General features: G+C 38.8%; 2 protein-coding genes across 2 annotated transcripts in view; both read right to left on the bottom strand.

Annotated features, from left to right (window-relative positions):
- The window catches only part of LOC113800534 (putative inorganic phosphate cotransporter), a 12,705-nt gene extending 1,746 nt beyond the window's left edge, over positions 1 to 10,959 (bottom strand). Inside the window, exons 1-10 of the mRNA XM_070123441.1 lie at positions 10,858 to 10,959; positions 8,890 to 9,019; positions 6,472 to 6,665; positions 5,362 to 5,595; positions 4,947 to 5,034; positions 4,447 to 4,673; positions 4,068 to 4,217; positions 3,151 to 3,283; positions 2,434 to 2,675; positions 522 to 655 (exon numbers count right to left, since the gene is read on the bottom strand). Of these exons, the coding sequence (XP_069979542.1) occupies positions 522 to 655; positions 2,434 to 2,675; positions 3,151 to 3,283; positions 4,068 to 4,217; positions 4,447 to 4,673; positions 4,947 to 5,034; positions 5,362 to 5,595; positions 6,472 to 6,665; positions 8,890 to 9,004 (1,517 nt within the window). The 5' untranslated portion in view covers positions 9,005 to 9,019; positions 10,858 to 10,959. The remainder of the gene's footprint in view (positions 1 to 521; positions 656 to 2,433; positions 2,676 to 3,150; positions 3,284 to 4,067; positions 4,218 to 4,446; positions 4,674 to 4,946; positions 5,035 to 5,361; positions 5,596 to 6,471; positions 6,666 to 8,889; positions 9,020 to 10,857) is intronic.
- A 4,796-nt stretch (positions 10,960 to 15,755) lies between these two features.
- The window catches only part of LOC113800540 (methylmalonyl-CoA mutase, mitochondrial), a 25,614-nt gene continuing 18,869 nt past the window's right edge, over positions 15,756 to 22,500 (bottom strand). Inside the window, exons 15-17 of the mRNA XM_070123440.1 lie at positions 20,302 to 20,374; positions 18,939 to 19,082; positions 15,756 to 16,256 (exon numbers count right to left, since the gene is read on the bottom strand). Of these exons, the coding sequence (XP_069979541.1) occupies positions 16,177 to 16,256; positions 18,939 to 19,082; positions 20,302 to 20,374 (297 nt within the window). The 3' untranslated portion in view covers positions 15,756 to 16,176. The remainder of the gene's footprint in view (positions 16,257 to 18,938; positions 19,083 to 20,301; positions 20,375 to 22,500) is intronic.

The following is a 22,500-nucleotide window of genomic DNA, read 5'->3' as shown; positions in this document are numbered from 1 at the left end:
TTGATTTTATAATAGATTTTGTTTGACATATGTAAAAGTAAATGAAGTTTATAGACACAGAGTTGATTAAAAACTTTGAAAGTGTAATCTTGCCGTCAACTAGTCTGAAGATAATTTTTCTTCTTATCTATTTGTCTATCTATTATTTATAATTTTGGTATACTCTGCTAATACGTGTTTAAGTTTGATAAATTCTCAATCAACCAAAAATGGTCATGTGTCATACTACGGCAAGGTTAAATAGCAGAGAAATCACGAAATTGAATATGGAATTACACAAAATTGTAAGAAACAGTTAAAAAATATGTAAGTGTTGACCAGTTTTATTTTTTAAAATCTGTGTGTGTGTGTGTGTGTGTGTGTGTGTGTGTGTGTGTGTGTGTGTGTGTGTGTGTGTGTGTGTATGCGCGCGCGTGTATGTATGCGTATATGTGCGTGTGTGTATACGTATGTGTATACGTATATGTATACGCATGTCTGTAATACAAACAAACAACCAATTAAACGAAGCAAAAACTAACCTTTCCCTATCTCTTTTAGGCTCGTTCCAAGGCTGGACATCAGCTGACATGAGCCAGATGTACAGCGTGCAGGTTACCACATAGATGAGGGCGGTGATGATGAACACGAGTCTCCACGCAGCCAGTGACTCTTGCTGGAGATAGATGGATAGATGGATACACGGATGGGGACCGGGACTTGTAATTGTGTCCTAGATGGATAATAGGACACCTGGGTGGGTAAGGGGGGGGGAGGATAGATGGATGGAGGAAGGGGTCAGTAATTGGATATATTATCAGACAGGTAATGGGACCCTTGGTGGATGAGGAGGAGAAATAGATGGATAGATTGCAATTGTGTACTAGATGGATAATAGGACACCTGGGTGGGTAAGGGGGGGGGTAGATGGATGGAGGAAGGATGAAGTAACAATATATTATTAGATAGGTAATGGAACCCTTGGTGGATGAGGAGGAGAAATAGATGGATAGATAGATACACGGATGGGGACCGGGACTTGTAATTGTGTACTAGATGGATAATAGGACACCTGGGTGGGTAAGGGGGTGGATAGATGGATGGAGGAAGGAGGAAGTAACAATATATTATTAGATAGGCAATGGAACCCTTGGTGGATGAGGAGGAGAAATAGATGGATAGATAGATACACGGATGGGGACCGGGACTTGTAATTGTGTACTAGATGGATAATAGGACACCTGGGTAGGTAAGGGGGGGGGGTAGATGGATGGAGGGAGGAGGAAGTAACAATATATTATTAGATAGGTAATGGAAAACCTTGGTGGATGAGGAGGAGAGATAGATGGATAGATAGATAGACGAATGGGGACCGGGACTTGTAATTGTGTACTAGATGGATAATAGGACACCTGGGTGGGTAAGGGGGGGGGGGGAGGATAGATGGATGGAGGAAGGAGGAAGTAACAATATATTATTAGATAGGTAATGGAAAACCTTGGTGGATGAGGAGGAGAAATAGATGGATAGATAGATACACGGATGGGGACCGGGACTTGTAATTGTGTACTAGATGGATAATAGGACACCTGGGTGGGTATATATATATATATATATATATATATATATATATATATATATATATATATATATATAGATGGATGGAGGAAGGAGGATGTAACAATATATTATTAGATAGGTAATGGAACCTTTGGTGGATGAGGAGGAGAAATAGATGGATAGATAGATAGATGGATGGGGACCGGGACTTGTAATTGTGTACTAGATGGATAATAGGACACTTGGGTGGGTAAGGGGGGGGTAGATGGATGGAGGAAGGATGAAGTAACAATATATTATTAGATAGGTCATGGAACCCTTGGTGGATGAGGAGGAGAAATACATGGATAGATAGATGGATGGAGGAAGGAGTCAGTAATTGGATATATTATTAGGTAGGTAATGGAACCCTTGGTGGATGAGGAGGAGAAATAGATGGATAGATAGATAGATGGATGGAGGACGGGACGAGATAATTAGCAACTGTGAGTATTAACACGAGAAGATGGGTGATAGAACCCTTTCTGGATGAGGATTGAGGGAAATAGATGGATAGCTAGATGGGAGTAAGATGGATGTAGATAATTCGTCATCACTGCACATAGATTTTAATGGAACTTTTGTTGGCTAAGGGCAAGACTAATCTATAGATGGATGGGAAAGGATGAGATAATAATAGATGCATGGATTGACGATGGAAGGATGAAAAGGGGAATGAAGGATGGAGAGATGAACAGGCGGGGAGGCAGACATATATACCTAGATAATAATGACAGTCACTGATAACAGTAATAACAATAACGATGATACTAACGCATAATAAAATTCACAATTCCATAATTCTCACAGGATTAGGATTAAGCCTAAGAGCCAGAAACCTCATGCAGGGCTCACATTGCCGCTGGTGATGGCCCCGACGGTCGCAGGGGCCAAGAACCCGGTGGCCGATCCGAAGGTGTTGGTGATCCCCAGCAGCGTCCCCGCCAGGTTGGGCGCGATGTCCTGCTCCGAGAGGGCGTTCCCGCTGTAGGACGCGCCGCTGAATCCTAGAGCCATGCACAACATGACCATGGCAAGGGTGGAGTCGCAGTTGACGAAGCACAGTGCAAGCAGGGCGATCGCCGGCAGGTAGTGGGCTGAGGGACGGGTGAGAACGAGTGGGAATTTTGGTTCGGTCTGTGTGTTGTGTTTCTTTCCGTGTTTTGTATCCCAATATAAGCATATACTTACACACACACACACACACACGCACACACACACACACACACACACACACACACACACACACACACACACACACACACACACACACACACACACGCACACATACACACACACACGCACACACACACACACACACACACACACACACACACACACACACACACACACACATACATTAGTAGCGCCACGCAAAATTTTCAGCCACTGTCCACTGAAAAGAGGCTTCTGGACAGGAAGAAGACCTTTTCATTGTTATCTTATCTTTTACAAAATTCCTTCGTATAAACACACCATATTCATATTCTACAAATCATGAAAAAATATAGAAGGGAGGAGGAGAAAAAAAGAAATAGGACGAAAGAACCATGGAAATAGAAAGAAACGAACCGACTGCAGTGGACAGCCTCCTGACCGCTCTGATTGACAAGACGCCCTTGGAGAACAGCTTGTCCATGAGGATCCCCCAAAGGATGCCGAAGACCCAGAGGATTAAGTACGGGAGAGCTGAGAGGATGCCGCTCTGCAGGGGAAGGAAAGGAGAAGGAAAGATAATAATAATGGTAGGAAGGAAAAGGGAAAAGGGAAAATGCTTAAATGATGTATATAATGTTTTTGGGAGTTCGATGGAGGCAAAAATACAAAAAATAAAGAGAGAAAAAACACAGTTACTACTCACTACTTACACATAGCTTACTATTCCACTTGGTTTTTACATAAAAAAAAAAAACATGGAAAGAGACAACATTCGTGAATAGGATTCTGATAACTTCATTCATAAAAGATTTCTTGAATGGAGAGCCACCAGTTAGAAAACGCGAGGTGTATCACAATTATTTGTCTATTTCTACTCGCTTGTTCATTCTGTTGCTCTTATTACTACAAGAGAACAATCCCTCTACTCACCTACGATCTACGATATACTGAATATACTGCTACCATCTACGATATACTGAATATACTGCTACCATCAACGATATACTGAATATACTGCTACCATCAACGATATACTGAATATACTGCTACCATCTACGATATACTGAATATACTGCTACCATCAACGATATACTGAATATACTGCTACCATCTACGATATACTGAATATACTGCTACCATCTACGATATACTGAATATACTGCTACCATCTACGATATACTGAATATACTGCTACCATCTACGATATACTGAATATACTGCTACCATCTACGATATACTGAATATACTGCTACCATCTACGATATACTGAATATACTTTATATGATACGAAAACTCACAGTCGAAATCAACATTATACCTCCTGAACTTACACTATTCATATCAAAGTGCTGGATGTTGGCGAGGTATGTTGGCAGCTCCGTTAGCAGGGTGTAGAAGCCGAAACTACCTCCAGTCATCATGAAAATACACGCCCACATAGGACCAGAGGTGGCGATCTCTCTCCAGGAAATCGATACAACCTGTTAAGTTGTTTTTTTTATTTTTTGTGTTATTCGTTATTCTTCACTTAAATCTGAATCATGTGTAACGCAATGGAGGTGGAGATGAAGTCGTCTTTCGAGGGACTAAGAAATTCACACGACTCGGAAGACTATTATATGATTATTACTAGATTTTCAATGATTAAGCAACACCATACGTGCCCCTCCGTACACGATGGTACACGTAAACATCGGAACACCCTCGTACCTCTGCCTTCTTGACGGTTTCCTGATGCCCCTGGATGTAGCTCAGCTCAGCCCGGGAGATCCGGGGGTGCTTCTCGGGCCTGTCGTGCGTCAGGAGGAACCAGGGGATCCCCCACAGGATCCCCAGGGCCCCGAAGACGTAGAAGACGGAGGGCCACCCCCCGAGGAACCCCACGGAGATCAACCAGCCGCTCACTGGCAGGGAAATGACGGTGCCGACCTGCATGCCTGGGGATTCAGTCAACGAACGGGTGAGTAAGGAGAAATTGATAAAAGGTGTTAAGGAATTAAGGGATAGGGACGTGATATGACCGATTATAAGAGGAGACTTTCTGCTTATACATCAAGATATTTTTCCTTTATCTTATATATTCATCTTTTTATAACAACAGAATTTACGAATATAAGGTTTACCAGTGATCTTAAAAAAAAACAAAAAAACTGATGTTTGTGCATTCTTTGTTTCGCCTCGAGATCTTAAGGAAAAAAATAATAAATTACCTCCATAAACGAGGGGATTAATCTTTGCCTTTTCTTCGGGAGGAAACCAGGTCGCCATGATCGAATTCACTGCAGGTAACGACACCCCCTGCATAGGCAACAGGCAGCCTTTAGAACGAGGAATTAAAACCCATTCCCATTTTTTAAAATCTTTTCTTTTCTATTTTCTATTTTTAGTTTTTATTTATCTTTTATTTTTATTTTCATCCTTATTTTTATTTCATTTCCTTTCACTTCAATTTATTTTATTTCATTTCATCATCTTTTTATCTTTTTTATCTTCCCATCTTTATTTTCATTCTTATTTAATTTCTCTATTCATACTTTCATCAATCTTATTCCATTCTATTTCAATCAAACCACTCAAAACAAACCAAAGCTCAGCCACCAGAACCGAGCGCTCCCCACGCCCCACCTGAGCGATCCCCATGGCGACCCGGGACGCCACGAAGAGCCCCGTGGAGGTCCTGGCGCAGAGAGGGGACAGGAGGGCGATGCAGGAGGACAAGACCGCCCCGAGACCCAGGACGAGCCGCCCGCCGAGGTACTCCGACGCCCGCCCGCCCAGGAGGTTGGTGCACGTGTACCCGTAGAAGAACGCCCCCAGGATGAGGCCTTGGGTGGGCTCGTCCCAGTCGAACTCGCCTTCCTGGGGGAGGGGGGGAAGGGGAGGGGGTTGTAGCCGGGGTGTGTTTGCGTATACATATATGTATATATGTATAAACATATGTATGTATATATCACAAACACACACACACGCGCGCGCGCGCGCAAACACACACACACACACACACACACAAACACACACGCAAGCACACACACACACACACAAACACACACACACATACGCACACGCAAACACACACACACACACACACAAACACACACAAACACACACGCAAGCACACACACACAAACACAAACACACACACACATACGCACACGCAAACACACACACACACACACACACACACAAACACACACGCAAACACACACACACACACACAAACACACACACACACAAACACATACATGTGCGTGTGTGTTTGTGGTGTGTATCGGGGCTTTTCCCTTTTGGAGTGTTTATGTGGGTACGAGTTTTGTGATCTATTATCGGTATGGTTATGAGAGTATGATAAACGTAATCAATATATCAGTTACCATACAATTCCATTATGCAGTGAAATTATATCAATGTTCAAGGCAAGTGACACATGTAAGGGAACAAACCGCAAACAAACAAACAAAAAAAACATATCCATAATAAATAAACAAAGCCAAAGAAAATGAAACAATAAAAAAACAGACACCCTACTTCTCAATGATAACATATTGAACACACACACGCACACCCAAACACCCTCCCCCCTCCCACCCCCCCTCCCTCCCCCACCCCTCCACCCTACCCCTCCACCCCACCCCACCCCAACCTCCATCCCACACACACCCAACTCACTATATTCTGATCCTCGGACCCACCCCCACTTCCACCCTCGACCCACCCACCCACACACCCCCAACTCACGATATTCTGATCCTCGCCGTCGGTCGCATTCCCCTTAACCGGACACACGTCGCCGCTGGAGTTGCCGCTGCCGGAGGTCTTCGTGGTCCCCGCCATGGCCACGATGGCGATGGAGAGGTTCACGCGAAGGGAGTATTCGACGCCGAGACCCAGGAACATGAGCACCACTAAGGTGTAGCGGGCGGCCCAGCGTTCTGCACGTGGGTAGAGTGTGGTTGTTGTTATTACCGTTATTATTATGATTATTATTACTGTTATTACTACCACGAATGTTGTTATTATCTTTATTATTACTGTTATTAATACTGTTATTACTACCACTATCTTCATTATCATGTTGTTGTTATCGTTATTATTACTGTTATTACTACCACTACTTCATTATCATGTTGTTGTTGTTATCGTTATTATTACTGTTATTACTACCACTATCTTCATTATCATGTTGTTGTTATCGTTATTATTACTGTTATTACTACCACTATCTTCATTATCATGTTGTTGTTGTTATCGTTATTATTGTGGTTATTATTACTGTTATTACTATCATTATCTCCATTATCATGTTGTTGTTATCGTTATTATTACTGTTATTACTACCACTATCTTCATTATCATGTTGTTGTTGTTATCGTTATTATTACTGTTATTACTACCACTATCTTCATTATCATGTTGTTGTTATCGTTATTATTATGATTATTATTAATGTTGTTATTATTACTGTTATTACTACCACTATCTTCATTATCATGTTGTTGTTATCGTTATTATTACTGTTATTATTACTGTTATAACTACCACTATCTTCATTATCATGTTGTTGTTGTTATCGTTATTATTATGATTATTATTAATGTTATGTTATTATTACTGTTATTACTACCACTATCTTCATTATCATGTTGTTGTTGTTATCGTTATTATTACTGTTATTACTACCACTATCTTCATTATCATGTTGTTGTTGTTATCGTTATTATTACTGTTATTACTACCACTATCTTCATTATCATGTTGTTGTTGTTATCGTTATTATTATGATTATTATTACTGTTATTACTACCACTATCTTCATTATCATGTTGTTGTTGTTATCGTTATTATTATGATTATTATTACTGTTATTACTACCACTATCTTCATTATCATGTTGTTGTTGTTATCGTTATTATTATGATTATTATTACTGTTATTACTACCACTATCTTCATTATCATGTTGTTGTTGTTATCGTTATTATTGTGATTATTATTACTGTTATTACTACCACTATCTTCATTATCATGTTGTTGTTGTTATCGTTATTATTACTGTTATTACTACCACTATCTTCATTATCATGTTGTTGTTGTTATCGTTATTATTGTGATTATTATTACTGTTATTACTATCACTATCTTCATTATCTTCATCATCATCATTATTATTGTTAATATTATTGTTATTATTATCATCACCATCATTATCATCATCTTCACTATTATTGTTATTACTATTACTATTATTATTACTATACTTTCATAACTACTGGAAATAGCATTATGATTGTTATCATTATTTTTATCATTATCATTATTATTGGTACTATCATTGTCATTGTTATTATTGTTGTTATTAGTATCGTCATCATTATCAATATTGTTATCATTACTATTATTATTATTATGATGATTACCATTATCATTATTATTATCATTACAATGTTCATTAGTAGTGGTGGTAGTAGTAGTAGTAGTACTAGTAGAAGTAGTAGTAGTAATAGTAGTAGTAATAGTAGTAGTAATAGTAGTAGTAATAGTAGTAGTAGTAGTAGTAGTAATAGTAGTAGTAGTAGTAGTAGTAGTAGTAATAGTAATAGCAGTAATTGTAGTAGTAGTAGTAGTTAGTGGTGGTAGTGTTAGCCGTAGCATTAGTAGTAACAATAGTAGCAGCAGTAGATAAGGACGAAGTAGTAGTAATAGTAGTAGTAGCAGTAATAGTAGTGACAGTAGCAGCAGTACAAATATAAGCAGTTATAGTAGTAGTAATGTTATTATCGTTGTTATTTCATTATCACCATTGTCATTATTAATGATATTACTATCATTATTATCAGAACTATTCGCATTATTTTGATAAATGAATCTACAAAGATGATATTCAGCTGTGAAATATTAAGTAGCTTGGAATTATTATTCTTTTAGATTATTAAGTTACAAGAGTTTGGTAAATGTGGGTATTTAAGTGACATTTAATATACGGACTTTTATGTTTACTCTATATAGGTCGGTAGGTAAAGGGCGCATGGAGGAAAATAGAGGGAGGGAGTGAGAGAAAGAAAGGGGGAGAGAGGGAGACAGGGAAGAGAAGGAAAGAAATAAAGAGAAAAAGAACAAGAGAGAAATAGAGAGACTTATTAGCTAAACAATAATATACCTTTTTCTTCTCCATTCGTGCTGTCCGGTGACTTCCTCCGTTCATCTTCAACAACGTAAATTCCCTCCTTTCCCACTTCCTGCATGTGATCGGTGAGGTTTAGGCCGGACGCCATTTTAACTGTTGCCTCCTGGTTGAGAGAAAGAGAGAGAGAAAGAAGGGGAATGGAGGGAGAGAAACAGAGAAAGAGAGAAAATAAAAGAGATAGAAAGAGAGAAAATAAAAGAGAGGGAGAGAGAAGGGGAATGGAGGGACAGAAAAGGGAGAATGAGAGGGAGAGAAAGTAAGAAAGAGAGAGAGTAAAAGAGAGGGAGAGAGAAGGAGAATGGAGGGAGAAAAGGGAGAAAAGGAGAAAGAAAGTAAAAGAGAGGGAAAGAGCAGGGTGAATGGAGGGAAAGAGAGAAATCGAGGGAAAAGAAGGAGAGAGAGAAAATGAAATGAAGGGAGAGAAAGAGAGAAATTAAATGAGAGGGAGAGAGAAGGGGGAATTGGGAGCGGAGAAGAGAGAGAGACCAATCGTAATAATTAATCACGAAACTGAATAATAAAAAAGGAAAAAAGAAAGTTTTGAAGAAAAAAAATGTATACATATATATATATATATATATATATATATATATATATATATATATATATATATATATATATATATATAACGAAAAAGTAAAAAAAAAGTATTGTTAACTATAGGAAAAGGCGTGATACAATACTGAAGATTCAAAACAGATATTTGGGATGAATATACATATAAAGATTAAAGAAAATAACATGGTTTATCGTCCGTTAACTTTTTTTTCTTCTTATTAATACTTAGTGTACAAAAATATTACCGTTATTTTATCATACTTCGTATTTCATTTAAAATATGCTAACTATAATATGTGAAATATATGTTTCGATTTCCAATTTCTTTAACTCTTTCAACTTCTTTCTGTACAGTAAAACAACAGAATAAAATGGTGTTTTTTAACTTCAGAATCTATCCACTCTGCTCTATAATGTTGTGCTTTGTTGCCCTTCTCTCGCCGCCTATAATCCACTCAATTTAAAATGGTTTTGAATCAATGACTTATAATAAAGCCAGATAACATGGAGAGCATTAAAAAAAAGTAGGTCGAGAAGAAAAAAGGGAAACGCAGTGACTGGATACGTTTTAGACATCAAGGTCATATGGCGCAAAAACTTATCTCTAGGAATTGAGTTCTATGGCAAGGTGGCGACCACAGCTCTCACATTACGTTTGTGCTTAAAGAATACTAATAATGAATAAATAAAAAAGTATTGGTAAATATAGGAAAAGGCGTGATGCGATACTGAAGATTCAGAGACAAAACACAAGAAAAGAAGTGATTGTATACGTTTTAGACATTAAGGTCATATAGCACAAGAAACTATCTCTAGGAATTGATTTCTAGAGCAAGGAACCAACAGCTCTCGCATTAAGTTTGTGCTTCAATATGAAAAGAAAGTTACATATATATATATATATATATATATATATATATATATATATGTATATATATATATATATATATATATATATATATATATATATGTATATATATTTCAGAATGCTTAGTCTTGCCTATTCAGTCATTTTATTTTATCTTACTGATTTGGAAAACCATTCTCGTTATTATTGAAATGCGCCAGGTTTTCCAACTATCACTTTTTTCTGTTTAACAACCAATATAAACGTATGTTGAGTAAACTGTATAAACATTTAAATTCATAAGGTTAAAATATATTTGAACAATTATCTTTAAAAGAAGGCTATACACTAGGCCTACGTGTTCTTTATAATATTTCTTAGCCTCACGAGGGTCGAGAAAAAGTTAAGAACCATTGACATAAAGAATCTTAATCCGATTGTTAATCTTTGTGAATATCCAATCAGTTCGATAACTTCCCATTCATAAAATACAAACACAAGAAAAAAAAATCTTCACAAGAAACATTTGAACTTACTGTTTGTACTGATTTTACAAGAGCATCAGTCAGACATGTTCACTCAGATCACCGCAGCTTGTGACTGATCAAATCTCAACACTCGAAGATACGTGAATATCAAAAATGTCCTTGTGCAACATCTGTGCGATACGTTAATTGATAGAGTTAATTGACTAGTTCAGATAAACTAATCACTGGAATTTTTATGACCGATAAAAGTTTTTGGTGATTTATTTTCTGTTTCTGATAACTGTACTGAGTATGCGTCCATACATACTGAAATCGATATACACATTCTGTCTCTGTCTCTGTCTGTCTGTCTGTCTGTCTGTCTCTCTCTCTCTCTCTCTCTCTCTCTCTCTCTCTCTCTCTCTCTCTCTCTCTCTCTCTCTCACACACACACACACACACACACACACACACACACAAACATGCACACCGCATACACACACACACACAGATGTGTTCGCGTGTGTGTGTATGAGATTTTGGATCTAGATATAAGTTTTTGCTTCAACTACAGAATCACCAACCACAGACAGACAGACTGGGCCTCTAAATGCGAATATATGGTGCATTTTAAGTAGTGCATGATGAATCACACAGAAGGCATACCTTTCCACTGATATCCACGTGAATTTCGCTAATGAGTCAGATTGACACTCGCAAAATATCCCGTTTAGCATTTTCTTCGTCCGTGCCTTTTCGTCTCTTCTCTTCTTGTGTTTTTTTCTCTTCTCTTCTTTTCTCCTTTGGTATATTTATCTTTCTGTTTCTTATTTTCTTGTTATTTTCGTATTTGCTTCTCTACTCCGGTACACAGATCTGAAGATGAAAAATATTTGAATTTAGAAATTATGTTTTCGTGTTTTTAATAAGGTTGGTGCTTCTGTGAGTCATAGATGAATACACACACACACGCACACACACACACACACACACACAAACACACACACACACACACACACACGCACACACACAAACACACACACACACACACAATACCTTTAAATAAGTAAAGTGGAATGGAAATGAAGTACAGAAATCATAATAAAGACAAATATATATCCAAAAAAAAATCAAAGCACTTATAAAATATGTTCACCATCGAGAGATACTCCTTAAAGCAAATTATCTTCATAAAATTGCAATTCACCACAACGCCAATACTCACAAATAACCATAATCCAACCTAATTAAAACCACAATTCAACCTAATTAAAAATATCAATAGGCTATCAATTATCATCATCGGTATTGTAATGACAGGCAGCTCAATTATGCGGTTCTGGTTCAACAAATGAATAAATAATTTACGATGTTGATGACTGACTGGCTGACTAACTGACTGATCGAATGACTCGTTGGTGACTGACTGACGGAGTGACTACCTGACTGATCGAATGACTCGTTGGTGACTGACTGACGGAGTGACTGACTGACTGACGGAGGGAGAGGCTGACTACCTGACTGATCGAATGACTCGTTGGTGACTGACTGACGGAGTGACTGACTGACTGACGGAGGGAGAGGCTGACTACCTGACTGATCGAATGACTCGTTGGTGACTGACTGACGGAGTGACTGACCGATTGACTCGTTGGCAAACTGACTGACGGAGTGACTGACTGACTGAAGGAGTGACACTGACAGTCTGACTGATTGACTGAGTGAATGATTATGGTGGATTGGCACTTGACAGACTGACAACAATGCCAGTCACGATGACAAGAACGTCTAAAGAAAAGCTAAAATAAAAAGCATCTTGTCATTAGCTTATATGACCAAAAGATAAAAATTACCCAAACATGACAAGTGCCAAAAAAAAACAATGAAAACCTAAAAAAAAAAAAAAAAAATTAATACGATTAATGCGCGTTTAAAAATTAACGAACGTCGAAAGTCAAAACATTTTAAAAATTTATACGGCAAATGCGTACCAAAAGTTAATTCATTTTAAAAAATCATGCTAAAAGATAGTACATGCTTAGAAAAAATAATGATAACACCGTGTTAAAAGTTAGTACATGCTAAAAGAAAAATAATAATACCGTGTTAAACGTTAGTACATGCTAAAAAAAAAAAAATAATAACACCGTGTTAAAAGTCAGCACACGTACCTAAGCACGTGCAGTAAAGACACGTGCTTGTGGGTCACGTGATGTCTTCGGAGATAAAAGTTAATTCCTTTATCGTGTATCGTCTTTGGTTCATGTGGCTGTTTTTTTTGGTTTAGTGAATCTTTAAACTGAAACATAAGAATAAACGACAACATACGAGTCGTATCGAAAGAACATTGTTATTATTATCATCATTACTATAATTTTTATTATCATTATCATTAATATCATTATCATTATCATAACTATCATTATTATCATCATCACCATCACCATCGCCATCGCCATCGCCATCATTATCATTATCATTATCATTATCATCATCATTATCATCATCATCATCATTATCATTATCATTATCATTATCATTATCATCATCATCATCATCATCATCACCATCACCTTCATCACCACCACCATCATCATCATCATTATCATCATCATCATTACAACCAATATCATTATCATAATTGTTATTCTTATGCTGTTAACCTATTTCACATTGTTATTGTTATGCTGTTAACCTATTTCACATTTCATTTTTCCTATCTAAACATACCACACCTTCAACATTTTCAAGACATTTTTAATTTCATTATAGGCAATACTTCGAATATTGTCCTTATAAAGACAAGTGCAAGTTCAGACTTTGTACATGAAATATGGGTTTGGTTGCCGTAGAGTTTTGGAGGACCTAAGACATGGTAAGTATTTTTTTTTATCAGTTGCAAGCGCATGACTATTTTTACCTGTGTCTATCTCTAAGCATCAGCATGGACAGAAATAGTAAAAATAGGAGGTGTAGTTAGATATAAAATGAAACAGTTCTATTGTGGTTTCACTTCACTTCAGAAATTATCATTCTCTCTCTACCTCTCTTTCTTTCCCCCTCTCTCGTTCTCTTCCTCTGTCTGTCTCTGTCTGCCTGCCCCCCCCCTCTCTCACTCTCTCTCTCTCTCTCTCTCTCTCTCTCTCTCTCTCTCTCTCTCTATCTATCTATCTATCTATCCCTCTCTCTCTCACTCTCTCTCTCTCTCTCTCTCTCTCTCTCTCTCTCTCTCTCTCTCTCTCTTCCTCTCCCTCCTTTTATCCATCATCGTCATTTTCATAACGCCAATAATGGAGATAGAGATACTGATGATGATGGTAATAACAATCATAATAATAGTAAGGATAATGATGATGATGGTGCCAATGATCATGACGATAGTAAAGTAATAATAACAACAATAGCAAAAATATTGAGAATAACAACAACAATAACAATAATAATAATCATTGTTATTACTAATATCATAATCATGATAATGATAACAATAGCAATCATGATAATGATAATAATAATAATGATAATAATAATAATAATAATAATAATAATAATAATAATAATAATAATGAAAATAAAAACAATGATGATGATGATCATAGTGATAATAGTAATAATAAGAATGATAATAATAATAATAATAATAATAATAATAATAATAATAATAATAATAATAATAATAATAATAATAATGACGCACAATAATGATGAAATGATAATGATAACAATAATGATGATGATGATAAGATAATGATAATTATAATAATAATAGCAATGATAATGATGATAATTATAATGATAAATATGATGAAAATAATGGTCATTGTGATGTTAGTGAAATATAAAATCTTAATACTAATAAAACCTCTATCATCCTCAGTTGAATCATGTGATTGCAAACTGACAGGCTTTATATAGAAATTGCAATATGATTAGCGAAGGAAACGGAGCCTCCCCAAATTTAGACGAGGTAGCCATGAAAATAAATACGTTTTCTTTGATTAATGAAAAAAGAAAATGGGCAAGCATGCTGGAAAAGTAAAGCGAGGAAATACATTGAACTTTGATTTCTCAATCTGTTAGCAATGTATGTGTGTGTGTATGCGCACGCACACACACTCACTCACTGATTCACTCGCTCGCTCGCGCACTCGCTCACTCACACTCACGCACGCACACACACACACGCACACACACTCACTTACACACACATGCACGTACGGTCACACACACACACACACACACACACACACACACACACACACACACACACACACACACACACACACACACACACACACACTCTCACACACACACACACTCACTTACTCACACACACATGCACGCACGCTCACACACTCACTCACTCCCTCACACACTCACTCTCACACACACACACACACATACACACACACACACACACAAAGAGATGTTTAAACAGCTAAAGAACAAAAGGCACATTTCACCGAATATAACAAACAATTCAAAACCCAAACCAGAGATTGGTTCGTAACTACATTCCCAATCACAGTATATGGAAATAATCCTTAAACATTAAAATGGTTAGAAACATGGACAGCCAAAACAGAAAACCTCACTTTACTGTTTGTATACCCCGCGAATGCCGCTTAAACACCAAATCTAAGATGTTAATATAGTGTTCATGTTATTCTACAAAGTATATTTTTGGTTAAATAATATTGCAGTAAAAATGGCACAGGTTGTCTTTCCTTACACAAAAAATTTACACCATCACAGAGGATATGAACTGACCAGGAGGTGGTAGAAAGTGGAGAAACATCAACATAAACCTATATATCATAAGAATTTTAAACCAATGCAGTTTATAAACCCAATGTAGCAATCAATGAATTTGTTTACTATATACGAATCTGAATTATCTGTACTTGTCTTAATTAGCAAATATTTTTCTTAATCACTGAAGGTAAAAGGTAACACAAAATGCCATGTACAATTCAAAATATTTTTTTAATCTATGTCTACATTCTACCTCAATATACATACATATACAACATTAATACACTTGGTAAATACCTCCTAACAAATGTGAGTGTACTAAACGAATGGTAAGGAAAAGTAAAGCTATATTTTGATTAGAAGAATCTACATATCTTATCAATTACAACCATCTACTTCCCGAAGTGAAAATATAATCCTATTCAAAATAGTAATAAAAACAAAAGGAAAAATATTCACCCAAACTGAAGCTATACAAACATTCATACTACTTCAAATTTTCAATATAAAAAAGATAACACTAAATATTTTTCACGAATCACCCTAATGCCCCATAAGTGTCTAATCGAAAGGAAGAAAATGTTCGTGATTGGATTTCAATTAATCAGAACAACAAAGATATTAATAATCGAGTTAATTCACAGCCTCTCGCTTCTTCAAAGACACGGTGATAAGGTCAAGCACGTCCAGAGCAGCGACAGGAATTCTTGTGCCTGTAATAATAAGAGGAATGTCAATATAAGTAATCATGGTGGAGAAATAATCATAGCGGGTATAGTCATACTAATATAGGTAGCAATAACAACAATAATTATGTTAATAAATGGTTATAATTACGACGATAACATTACTACTAATAATGATGATAATGATCCTGATAAAAAAAAATGTCGAAAGCAGCAGTAGCAACAACAACAATAAAAATTAGAAGCACTCACATAGTGCTTACCTCCGCCAAGACAGATAACAAAGGTAACGATAAAAATAACAATTACCCCTATTGCCTTGGTAAAAGGGGTAACCATTATTATTACATTACCTTTATCATACCCCTTGGCGGATGATAGAAAGTTAGTTGCCCCAATTGTCAAGGCAAAAGGGGTAACTAATGCAATAGTTTAAAAAAAAATAGCATCCAAGTTAGGCTATAACAAACCTCTTGTAAAAAATCATAAAATTCTATTCATAACTTTATGAGTTATTCTCTTAACCAACGAACAAACAAACTAACCAACCAAAAAACATTACCTTTGACGGAAGTAATAACAGTTATTATCACCATTACCATTAACATTGTTAGCATTATCCTTACTGTTAATAATAATAATAATAATAATAATAATAATATGAATAGGTGAGAGGAAGAAAAAGAAAGACTAAGAAACATAAAAGAAAATATGAAGCAACAAGCGACACGATAAACAAAACGAATACAAGAAAAGAAAAGACAGAGAGAGAGAGAGAGAGAGAGAAAAAAACAGTGAACCGCAGACAGTCCCTCCAACCCCAACGACCTCGCCCTCCAACCCCTACGACCTCGCTCTCTAACCCCAACGACCTCGCCCTCCAACCGCAACGACCTCGCCCTCCAACCCCTACTGACCTCGCCCTCCAACCCCTACGACCTCGTCCTCCAACCCCTACGACCTCGCCCTCCAACTCCTACTGACCTCGGTCTCCAACCCCTACTGACCTCGCCCTCCTACCCCTACTGACCTCGCCCTCCAACCCCTACTGGCCTCGCCCTCCAACCCCTTCGACCTCGCCCTCCAACCCCTACTGACCTCGCCCTCCAACCCCTACTGACCTCGCCCTCCAACCCCTTCGACCTCGCCCTCCAACCCCTACTGACCTCGCCATCCAATCCCTACTGACCTCCCCCTCCAACCCCTACTGACCTCCCCCTCCAACCCCAACGAGCTCGTCCTCCAACCCCTACGACCTCGCCCTCCAACCCCTACTGACCTCGCCCTCAAACACCAACGACCTCGCCCTCCAACCCCAACAACCTCGCCCTCCAACCCCGACTGACCTCGCCCTCCAACCCCGACTGACCTCGCCCTCCAACCCCTACTGACCTCGCCCTCCAACCCCTACTGACCTCGCCCTCCAATCCCTCCAACCTCGCCCTCCATCCCCTACTGACCTCGCCCTCCAACCCCTCCTGACCTCGCCCTCCAACCCCAACGACCTCGCCCTCCAACCCCTACTGACCTCGCCCTCCAACCCCTACTGACCTCGCCCTCCAACCCCTACTGACCTCGTCCTCCAACCCCTACTGACCTCGCCCTCCAACCCCTACTGACCTCGCCCTCCAACCCCTACTGACCTCGCCCTCCAACCCCTCCAAACCCAACGACCTCGCCCTCCAACCCCTACGACCTCGCCCTCCTACCCCTACTGACCTCGCCCTCCAACCCCTACTGACCTCGTCCTCCAACCCCAACGACCTCGCCCTCCAACCCCTCCTGGCCTCGCCCTCCAACCCCTCCTGACCTCGCCCTCCAACCCCTCCTGACCTCGCCCTCCAACCCCTCCTGGCCTCGCCCTCCAACCCCTCCTGACCTCGCCCTCCAACCCCTACTGAACTCGCCCTCCAACCCCTCCAACCCCTACTGACCTCGCCCTCCAACCCCTACTGACCTCGCCCTCCAACCATCCAATCCCTACTGACCTCGCCCTCCAACCCTCCAACCCCTACTGACCTCGCCCTCCAACCCCTACTGACCTCGCCCTCCAACCCCTACTGACCTCGCCCTCCAACCCCTCCAACCCCTACTGACCTCGCCCTCCAACCCCTACTGACCTCGCCCTCCAACCCCTACTGACCTCGCCCTCCAACGCCTACTGACCTCGCCCTCCAACGCCTCCAACCGCTACTGACCTCACCCTCCAACCCCTCCAACCCCTACTGACCTCGCCCTCCAACCCCTACTGACCTCGCCCTCCAACCCCTCCAACCTCGCCCTCCAACCCCTACTGACCTCGCCCTCCAACCCCTCCAACCCCTACTGACCTCACCCTCCAACCCCTCCAACCCCTACTGACCTCACCCTCCAACCCCTACTGACCTCGCCCTCCAACCCCTACTGACCTCGCCCTCCAACCCCTACTGACCTCGCCCTCCAACCCCTACTGACCTCACCCTCCAACCCCTCCAACCCCTACTGACCTCGCCCTCCAACCCCTACTGACCTCGCCCTCCAATCCCTCCAACCTCGCCCTCCATCCCCTACTGACCTCGCCCTCCAACCCCTCCAACCCCTACTGACCTCACCCTCCAACCCCTACTGACCTCGCCCTCCAACCCCTACTGACCTCGCCCTCCAACCCCTCCTGACCTCGCCCTCCAACCCCTACTGACCTCGCCCTCCAACCCCTCCATCCCCGCTTACCTGGCCCGAAAATAGCAGCCACACCGGCGTCCCTCAGGAAATCGTAGTCCTGCGGCGGGATGACTCCGCCCGCGATGACCAGGATGTCAGGTCGACCCAGGTCAGCCAGCGCCTTCACCAACTCCGGGACGAGCGTGCGGTGACCTTTAATTAAGCAGGTAATTAAGCAAGTACATAATGAGCAGGTAATTACGTAAGTTATTAAGCAAGTACATAATGAAATGAGAATATACAAAAAAAGGAGAAAAAAAAAAGATGAATGAATGGAAAAAATGGGAAAAAAATATATTAATCGAAATACACCATAAAATACATTTCTCGGGTCGATATAATACATTAACATGTCTTATTAATCAAGATCAACAAAACAAGTACATAATGAAATGAGAATAAAAAAAAAGATGAATGAATGGGAAAACATGGAAAAAAATACAAATATATAAATCGAAATAAACTATAAAATACAATAATATATTTTATAGAAACTAATTAAGATTAACAAAACAAGTAAATAATGAAATGACAATATACGAAAAAAAGAATGGAAAAAATGGAAAAAAATATTAATCGAAATACACCAAAAAATACATTTCTCGGATCGATATAACACATTAATATATTTCATAGAAGCTAATTAATATAAACAAAACAAGTAAATAATGAAATGAGAACATACAAAAAATGATGAATGAATGGAAAAAAAGAAAAAAAAAATATATATAAATCGAAATAATCCATAAAATACATTTCTCGGATCGATATAATACATTAACATATCTTATTAATCAAGATCAACAAAACAAGTACATAATGAAATGAGAATATACAAAAAAAGATGAATGAATGGGAAAAAATACAAATATAGACATCGAAATAAACTATAAAATACATTAATATATTTTATAGAAGCAAATTAAGATTAACAAAATAAGTAAATAATGAAATGAGAACATACAAAAAAATGATTAATGAATGGAAAAAAAGAAAAAAAAAACAACAAATATATAAATCGAAAATAAAACCATAAAATACATTTCCCGGATCGATATAATACATTAATATATTTCATTGAAGCTAATTAATATTAACAAAACAAGTAATGAAATAAGAACATACAAAAAAAAAAAAAGATGAATGAATGGAAAAAGAATGAAAAAAAAACAACAACAAATACACAAATCGAAAATAAAACCACAAAATACATTTCCCGAATCGAAATAATACCCCAAATATATCTTAGAGACTAAAATACATCGGATCCATACAATACACCAAATATATTCTCCAGAAACTAATTAAGATCAACAAAACGCTGCTTTCAATTTCCCGACTTGAAAAAAGCAGGAAAAAAAAAAAATATCACCTGCTGCCAAGGACGAGGCCCCGACCACGTGCACGTCGGCATCTATGGCCTGCTGGGCCACTTCTGCTGGAGTCTGGCGAAGAGATTGAAGATAAATAAATAAATGTAAAAATAAATGAATCAATGTAAAAAAAAAAAAATAAATGTAAAAATAAATAATTACATGTAAAAATAAATAATTACATGTAAAAATAAATAATTACATGTAAAAATAAATAAATAAATGTAAAAATTTATAAATAATTGTAAAAATAAATAAATAAACGTAAAAATAATTAAATAAATGTAAAAATAAATAAATAAATATAAAAATTAATAAATCAATGTAAAAATAAATAAATCAATGTAAAAATAAATAATTACATGTAAAAATAAATAAATAAATGTAAAAATTTATAAATAAATAAATGTAAAAATTAATAAATAAATAAGTGTAATAAAAATCGTCAAAGATGACATTCAGTCAAAAAACATTACAGTTGATAGAGGAAGGGAGAGGGAGAGGGGGGGAAGAGGGAGAGGGGGAGAGAGAGGGGGAGAGGGGGAGAGGGGGAGAGAGAGAGAGGGAGAGGGGGAGAGAGTGGGGGAGAGAGTGGGGGAGAGAGAGGGGGAGAGGGGGAGAGGGGGAGAGGGAGAGGGAGAGGGAAAGAGAGAGAGAGAGAGAGAGAGAGAGAGAGAGAGAGAGAGAGAGAGAGAGAGAGAGAGAGAGAGAGAGAGAGAGAGAGAGAGAGAGAGAGAGAGAGACAGACAGACAGAGAGCAGGGAAGAAAGAATGAGAGATAGAGAGAGAGAGCAAAAAGAAAGAATGAGAGAGAGAGAGAGAGATAGAGAGATAGAGAGAGAGAGAGAGAGAGAGAGAGAGAGAGAGAGAGAGAGAGAGAGAGAGAGAGAGAGAGAGAGAGAGAGAGAGAGAGAGAGAGAGAGAGAGAGAGAGAGAGAGAGAGAGAGAGAGAGAGAGAGAGAGAGAGAGAGAGAGAGAGAGAGAGAGAGAGAGAGAGAGAGAGAGAGAGAGAGAGAGAGAGAGAGAGAGAGAGAGACAGAGACAGAGAGAGAGAGAGAGAGAGAGAGCGAGAGAGACAGAGAGAGAGCGACAGAGAGAGAGAAAGCGACAGACAGACAGAGAGAAAGAGACAGAGACAGAGAGAGAGAGAAAGTGAGAGAGAGAGAGAAAGAAAAAGAGACTGAATGAGAGAGAGAGAGAGAGAAAGAGAGAAAGAAAGAAAGAAAGAAAGAAAGAAAGAAAGAAAGAGAGAGAGAGAGAAAGATAGAAAGAATGAGAGAGAGAGAAAGATAGATAGATAGAGAGAGCAAGAAAGAATGAGAGAGAGAGAAAGGGACTCTTGTTGACGAAGTGGCTTTATTTATTGAACACTGAATTCATTAATTTCATCGTCCTCCATTGTCGCCAATATGCAATCCCTACATCGTTTCATTTCACTGAAAGCTTTCGTGAAACGAGATAAAGGAATTCTGTACCAATACGCGCGTGCACACACACACACACACAAGCACACACACAAGCACACACACACAAGGATACATACACACACACACACACACAAGGATACATACACACACACAGACACACACACACACATACACACACACACACACACACACATACACACAAGCACACACACTCACACAAATACAAACACACATGCACACATACAAAACACAACGAACGTGAACTACACTTCCAAACGCGGACACACCCCAGCCGCCACACAGCACACGAGTGGAACATGAACAAAATCACATTCGTAACCGCAATTACGAAACACCTCTCTCGCCCCTCTACACAGATAACATAATAGATAATCATAATCAGCCATAAAAAAACAAATTCGTTCTTTGCATTTCTTAATTCGGTAGTCTCCTTCTCCCCCCCCCCTCCCCCTCCCCCATCCTATGTGCCTTCCATGAACTTTTTTTTTTACACACAAACAAACACACACACCGACGGCATAAAGAGCATGGACCATAATTAAAGAAAGAAAGAAAGAAAGAAAAAGAAGAAGAAGAAAGAGGAAGAAGAAGAAGAAGAAGAAGAAGAAGAAGAAGAAGAATTAGAAGAAAAAGAATTAGAAGAAGAAGAAGAAGAAGAAGAAGAAGAATTAGTATTAGAAGAAGAATTAGAAGAAAAAAAAAACGCTTCCCACCCGAACCACTAAACAATTGATGGAAGGGGGCGGGAGG

The sequence above is a fragment of the Penaeus vannamei genome, chromosome 7 (genome assembly GCF_042767895.1).
Source record: "Penaeus vannamei isolate JL-2024 chromosome 7, ASM4276789v1, whole genome shotgun sequence".
Lineage (NCBI taxonomy): Eukaryota > Metazoa > Arthropoda > Malacostraca > Decapoda > Penaeidae > Penaeus > Penaeus vannamei.
The sequence above is the reverse complement of the archived record's forward strand: the minus strand, read 5'-3'. Positions and strand labels throughout refer to the sequence as shown.